The sequence below is a fragment of the Malus domestica genome, chromosome 03, assembly GCF_042453785.1.
Source record: "Malus domestica chromosome 03, GDT2T_hap1".
NCBI classification, from domain to species: domain Eukaryota; kingdom Viridiplantae; phylum Streptophyta; class Magnoliopsida; order Rosales; family Rosaceae; genus Malus; species Malus domestica.
This window is the reverse complement of record NC_091663.1, coordinates 31,553,151-31,560,376: the sequence shown is the minus strand read 5'-3', so window position 1 is coordinate 31,560,376 and position 7,226 is coordinate 31,553,151. Positions and strand designations below refer to the sequence as shown.

Genomic DNA, 7,226 nt, shown 5'->3' with positions numbered 1-7,226 from the left:
AAGGCCAATTTGGTCGAGAAACACCTCAATTTTACATAAATCCGTCGGAAACCTTAAAAAGGGTGTGCTTCGATTCGACCTCCATGCTCACTCTGACGCCTCCACAAGTGTTTGGTCTTTGTTCCTGAGGTTGAGGGGAGTCTATTGGTGGTGGTAGTTGGAAGAGGTAGCTTCAAATCGTGGCGGAATAGAACCCAACCCGTGCGCCCCTTTTTGTACAGTTTTACCCAAAATTAACCAATTTCCACCCAATTTTCACATGAAAATGGAAGAGGGATCGGTTGGTCTCGTGGTAAGGGTCATTTTGACATTAACCTTGTCGTCCAAGGTGGCCGGAGATGGGAGAATTCACCGGGTTGGGTGACGGGTTAAGGGAAACCTGGTTTCCCCCATTTTTCTTTTCTCCCTCCTTTCTTTTCCTTTCATTCCTTTGATTGGTCACCTTCACTTTCTCTCCCTTCCTCTTTTATTGGGCAGCCAATAGCCCTTCTTCTTTTTCCCCCATTTTCTCCCCCTGTTTCTTCTTTTCATTTCCTCAATTCTTATCAAAGTTAACCTAAAAATAGTGTAATGGTACTTAAAAAATATATATATAATAATAAATGGTAAGAGCAAGTCCACCGTTGGACCTTGCTCGGGGGACATGCGAGAGGAAAGGGCCGGAGGGCTGGTGGGTTCGGCTCCAGCGTTGGGCAGCCCGAGTGAGGGTAAGAGCCCGAGGGCCAGGCTCGTGAGGGATTGCCAGCCCTTCAGCCCGAGGGGTGTGACGTCAAGCTGACGCCATGCCTGGCGTCGGTCTTTTTATTTATTTATTTATGTTGGCAAAACCTCTGTTCAAGACCAGCAACAATGATTGTGGGGGTTTTAGAGTGCAAGCCACATACTTTGTGCCTGGATTAGTAAGCTTTGGCATCACTCAGATCTACCTGGCAGCCTTAGTTTCTAACCCTTTATTATTTAGTTTGCGGAAAATTTTATTCTAATCTTTGTCTAAGATTACTTATTGAATAAAACCTTGTCTACAAGATTAAAAACTAATTATAATCCTTAGCATTTAATTGTAATTTTTAATATTAAATAAGTTGTAATAATTATTGAGTTTTTGTTTGTAGGTTATATATTGATTCTCATCAATAATAAAAATGTTATTTATCATTGATAGTTATTATTAAGTTCCCATAATAAGAAAAATCATATATTATTATATATTTTTCATCGTGTGTGAATTTGTTCATATATATGTATATATTTTTTTTTGCATATATGCATATTACGTACATACGTATGTTTAGATACTATAGGTATGTATCGATGCATTTGTACCAATACATTCACATTGAAAATTATGTACCGATACATTCGTACCGAAACTTACGAACATATACTTATGTACCTATGAGTAAAATAAGGTACCCAAAGTTATGTACTGGTACATTTGTACTGATGCTTTCGTACCTATGAATAAAATAAAGAACCGAAAGTTATGTATAAATTGTTTTTGTTTTGTTGTAGAATTTTTTTCATAATAAGAAGTTGAATTTTGAATAAATTTTTATATTTTAATATAATTGGAGCACCTAAAAAAAAAAATTAATTATGGATGGGTAAAGAATTTTGAATGGTAAGTTTATAAATAATAAATGTGCTATAATTACTTAAATATGGTAAGTTTTAAAAATAGGAACTTATATTAGATTTTGAAAACCATTCAGGTTAAAATCTAAAAACAATCTTATTAAAGCTCTAAAATCTAAAAGTCCTTTTGGTTTATTCAATTTTAACGACAAAAGAGAAAGAAAAAAAAACGTGAATGGAGATAAAAAGTGTGAAAATTATTTTCTTAATACAAATACAATTTGTCTCTACAATATCTGGACAATTTCAATAGAGCAAAAACCCTTGAACTATTCGTAACCTTTCAATGTCCGTTTTATTTTTTTTTATGTAGAATTTTTTTTAATCAAAATCTTCAATTTCTTATACAATTCCAGGCGAGAATGCATTGTTTGTTCGTTAAAATTAATTTGATCTCTTTGTCGGCATGCAATATGCCATTGTCGGCATGCAATATGCCAACCTACTTCCACTTGAAAGGCTACGTGGAGGCATTACGCCCTCCCTCTTTGCAAAAAATTAATTTTAAAAGAATATGAACCGATCCGATCCGATCCAAGCATCTCCACTGTCTTCATCGTATCATATTTTTATATTTCATATCTTATTCTTCGACTAATTAATGAAAGGTTTGGCTTTGTTACATGGTTCTTAATTAGATTCTCATAACATTCATTTTTTGATTAATTGGAAAATTAACAGACAATTCTGCCTGCTTTTACGAATGACATCAATGATTATGGACTGATATACTAGAAAAATTCATTAATTTTACTTTACAAACGTTATAATTGTATTGTTCTTTCGTTTTTATCATAAAGACAGCTAAACGGTCTCCAAATTGAATAGGGATGAATTTTAGAAAATAAAGAGAATAACCGGTTCTAATTCCGACATTTATGCAGTAAATAACGTCACATCATCGTTGAAGAAGAAATGACTCAAGATATGCCTGTATTGTCCAACAAGTTCAACGCCCAAAAGAAAGCAAAGAAAAGTATCATGATTAGCAAACTTTGTGCAATTAACACTGATGATTGACTATCACTCTTTTTCTTTAAAAAACAAAACAGGTTTCTTGTTTTACTTGAGTGATCATTTGGTTCAATTTTATTAGTGATCGGAAATGAATTTTAGGTAGACAGAAATTTTTTAACATCAAAGGAGAATACGATAATCTAGTTCATCCTTGCGACCCTAAAATCGATATTTAAGTCACAAAATCGGACTAACTAACGCTAACAACTCGTTTTGTAATACATGTTTTCGCATTTAAAGAGAACTTGAAGAAGAGAGTTTCAAGCACTCACTCTGGCATCTCCGAAGGCAGATGTCATTCCAGTTGGGTACTTGATGTTGGTTTACACAGACAGTGCGTGCGCAAGCATCAGCACACGCATCAAGCTCAGATACACCGCAGACAGTAACACAAGTATCAGGAATTGGGTCCTTTGAGAATGCACCAACCTTTTTCAGCATTCTCTTCGACGTGCATACCCTTTCGCAGACAAAAATCTCATCAGAACTCTTCTCCCTTCCTCTAGCGCTCTTTAATCTCTGCTCTTCGGCATGCCTTTTCTTCACTCGAAATGCTTGTCCTGCAACCACTGCAGGGATAGCAGCTAAGAGGGACCACCACACTTCCACCATCACAAATGCAGGGGTCAACTTCTTCTTCAGCAGCCTAATAGAAAAAGGAAAATATGATGAACTTAGATAATCATTTAGTCATCATTGCAATGTCAGTTTACACATTACTTTGTAAAATCTACAGGTCACTTTGACTTAACGAATGAGGTTATGTTATTATGCATAATAACAAAAGTCGAAAAATTCAGATCATCACGAGACAATCCTTGAATTGCATATAGGTAGAGACAATATCAATAGCAACAAAATTCCTATACCAGAAGTTCTAGAGCAAAATTTATTAATCCCACACATAAACAAAAGGCCACAGACCAAACGTGCAAGCATTAGTCCAACATTTACTGTAATCCATTCCTGACATGAGACCATAACCAAGCGGACTCATATCATCTGAGACACAAACAGTAACAGGAAAGATTGCTACAAGAATGCTGGAGTGATCATCAGGCATTTTTGTTTTCCTCAATATGTTCAAAACATTATTGCCATCACCTACTGTTTGTACCATACTTGACAAATTCCGAAATGACTGAGCACCGGTTAACGTTATACCGTCAAGGACCCAGAAAAGTTTCCCTCCAACCAGGAGGCCAATCACAGCGCAACACGTGTCGACATCAGAAGCCAATCACAATACGACACGTGTCAATGTTAGAATGAAACTAGAAACTCTCTTCTATAAATAGAGATCATTCTCTCACAATATTTCCTAATGTCATTTGTACTAAATCATTCACTGGTACTCACTAAAGGAGAGCTTGAACCTATGTACTTGTATAAACCTTTCACAATTAATGAGAACTACTCTACTCCGTGGACGTAGCCAATCTGGGTGAACCACATACATCTTGTGTTTGCTTTCTTGTCTTTATCCATTTACATACTTATTCACACTAGTAACCGGAGTAATCTAGAAAATGTCACAAACTTAACACTTTCTGTTGTATCAAAGTCCTCACTGATTTTGTGTATCAACACCTACAAAAACATATGAACAGTGACGGATCCAGGAAATAATATTAAGGGGGTCAGAAAGAATAGCGCGCAACGCACAAATTTTTTTTACCAGAAATAGCATGCATATCGTCATTTCATCGAGTCTTGATAGGCTTGAAGTCATTTGGAAAGGCATACTGTACACCTATTAATGCCTCATTTGCAAAGGTAACTAACATGTGCTTCCATATATATGAATGCTTAACAAAGAAACACACTTATCTTGAACACACTAACAATGTTCAATCATTGCATCTCATTAATATATTTGTCCAAGAATGATGATGCTTTGTTATTCACTGAGATCACCATTTCATTCACTCTTCTTTCAGACATTTTATCAAACAGTTGGAGAGCATGTATGAAGCTAACTCTAATCTTCAAAAGGGCAGCACCGCAAGTATCCATGGACATGCACTAAAGTTCGGAGGATCAGCATCTAAGGTATCCATATTCGTCCACCGAATTTCGAGAGGTCAGCTGACCCCCTGCCCCTCAATGCATCCGCCACTGCATATGAACATTCTGTTTTCCCTTTAAACAAAATGTTCCAACTATAAATATTACTCTTACAGTTGGTTTTAGAATCCAATGCAGAGTGCAAGGAAAACTGCTTCAGCTTCAAGGCTACAGGTTCCTCTGCACTTGAAAAACACAATGCAACTCGCTGACATTACATGCCTCTCTCTCAGGTTCCATTGGTAGGCCTAGATATTCATGTAAAGTAGACATTTCTTTGGCCAACTCTTAGCACAACAACATCGCTAAGGACATGACCAGATGAAGTAATTTCAAGAAAAACAACCCAGTTGAAGCACAATAATGCAATTAATCCATCTTACCGAAAACCAGTATATTCAACTCCTCAGTATTGTAATGATCCACAAGTCGATTTTTTTTTTCCTCTCTAAATCGCTGTACTTTCGCGAAATTGATCAGTTACCGGCACCTAGTAAATAAAGAAGAAAATCCACACAGCTAGATTTTCATCCTAAACCCTAAACCCTAAATGACAAAAATAAATATAATACATGAATGCCTTGCCCACATCAAAATTTTGCACAAAAGAACAAAAATTACAGAGAAAAATCCACAATCACAAAATTAAAACCAATTTTCAGTGGTGGAAGGGACACAAATTGATTCAAATTTCTGGAGAAACGGAAGAGTAACTCACTGAAAAGTTTGAAGCTTTGGAATGAGAGTAAATTTGGGGGCGTTTGTGAAGTTGCAGAGCTTCTGGAGGTGCTTGTGATTGCCGTGAAGGTGAAGAGCGTCTGAGGTAGTGACTGGGTCGACTGACAGAAACGAAAATAATAAGAGGGCTCAAGGTCCATTTACCATAGACAGAAGAGGCCAAGCCCAATTCCTAATATAAGTGGAATCTTCAAAGATTTATGAAAAAGAATAATTAATTAGAAAATGCTTTATTAAACGTCATGATAATATGTATGTAGGATATCACAAACTATTCAAGTCCAAACGTGAATATCATGAACTATAGTTGCGTTTTTACACTTACCAACATAATATATTTTTTTTTGGGGCGCCCTAGGCGGCCCCTGTTTTGGTTGCCCTCAAGGGCAGCCTTGGTGGTTCCGATCATCAGCCCCCACCTCCAACATCGATAAACAACGCAAGAAGTTTCGTCGATACATCCCCAAATGGTAAGTGACTATATATTAGTGTAAATAAATTACAGTAAACATGCATGCATTGGCCAATGAAATATATTGCTTGGTGGCAATGACAAATCTCTAGCCAAAGTGGGAAGGGGGAGAGAAAGTGAACACTAAACCGCCCATAAATCGGGGAACTTATTTCTCTCCCAAATGCTTATGTGAGGTTCTAACTAATAAATCATTTGTTAGGATGAAATTTTATTTCATGGAAACTTATTTTTATTTGACTTGATGAACTCTTTATGTTCCGAAAAACTTAATCTTTCGAGTGAATTGGAATGCGTTAGATGTGTGAACGTTTAGAAGATTAAAACTCTTAAAATGTTGAACGTTTTTCAAAAAATGTGTTGAAGAGGCTTAAACCGATCAAACCAAACTGAATGAAACCGAATAATGATTTAGTTTGGTTCGGTTTGAATGGTGGTATTGATCAAAACCGAACCAAACCAAACCATTGAATGCTTGTTTGTTTCGTTCTATTTTTGGTGTCAAAACTGAATCAAATCGGTCTGCACCCACCCTTATTAGTAGCAAACTTCTTATTTGACAATTGTTTGATATCGGACGGTACCGAAACCGCACCAAAACTGATCGGAATGGGATCGGTTTGGTATCAAAACTTAACATTGACAAAACCGAACCATGACAAACTGAGCGAGAATTTTGGTTTTGGTTTTAGAATCAGTCCACCCTTGAACCGTACAAGAAGCTAGAAACATGCATGGAATAAAGATATACCAACTAAATAGTCTTACATATCGAATAGGCTGAACCTTTGAAAAACTAAAAAATTATGGGTAATGATAGGGAGATTAAATTTGTAGATAATGTTTTGGAAACTAAAAGATATGAAAATTGATGATTGATTTATTACTTAAATATTGATAAATGTGCTTATTCCTATTGGTGACACATAATTTAGTTTGTAAATTTAGTCTCCCTAACATTACTAAAAAAAATTTGTATAGAAGAATTAAAGGAATTACATAGGTTGCACAAAAGAAATAACAAGTTGTAATTTAGTGTTTTTGACTCATTATTTTAATTTCGCATATATATATATATATATATGAGTCACATACAAATATACCAAGGGATTATAAAAGCAATTGGGGGTATGTATGAGTATCTAATGACCCCATGTTGGCTCCGTCCCATATTTTTCATCCCCGTAAAGACATGAAACCCTAATCTTATAAAGGAAAAAGAAATATATACTTAGAATTTTATTTCTACCAAAAGTTTCACATTATTAGTGCATCGCTTCAAATCCAATCTACCAAA

General features: G+C 35.8%; 1 protein-coding gene across 2 annotated transcripts; it reads right to left on the bottom strand.

The window, feature by feature from the left end:
* Positions 1-2,745: 2,745 nt before the first annotated feature.
* LOC103431378 (uncharacterized protein At5g64816) lies at positions 2,746-5,588 on the bottom strand. 2 transcript variants are annotated; one of them, XM_008369529.4, is made up of 2 exons: positions 5,438-5,588; positions 2,746-3,298 (listed from the first exon to the last, which is right to left on the bottom strand). In XM_008369529.4, exon 2 carries the CDS (start codon positions 3,262-3,264, stop codon positions 2,887-2,889), a length of 378 nt encoding a protein of 125 aa, XP_008367751.1. In that variant the 5' UTR covers positions 3,265-3,298; positions 5,438-5,588; the 3' UTR covers positions 2,746-2,886. The 2 variants fall into 2 exon arrangements, with proteins under 2 accessions (XP_008367751.1, XP_008367758.1); XM_008369536.4 differs by having other exon boundaries at positions 4,834-5,553.
* Positions 5,589-7,226: the final 1,638 nt, after the last annotated feature.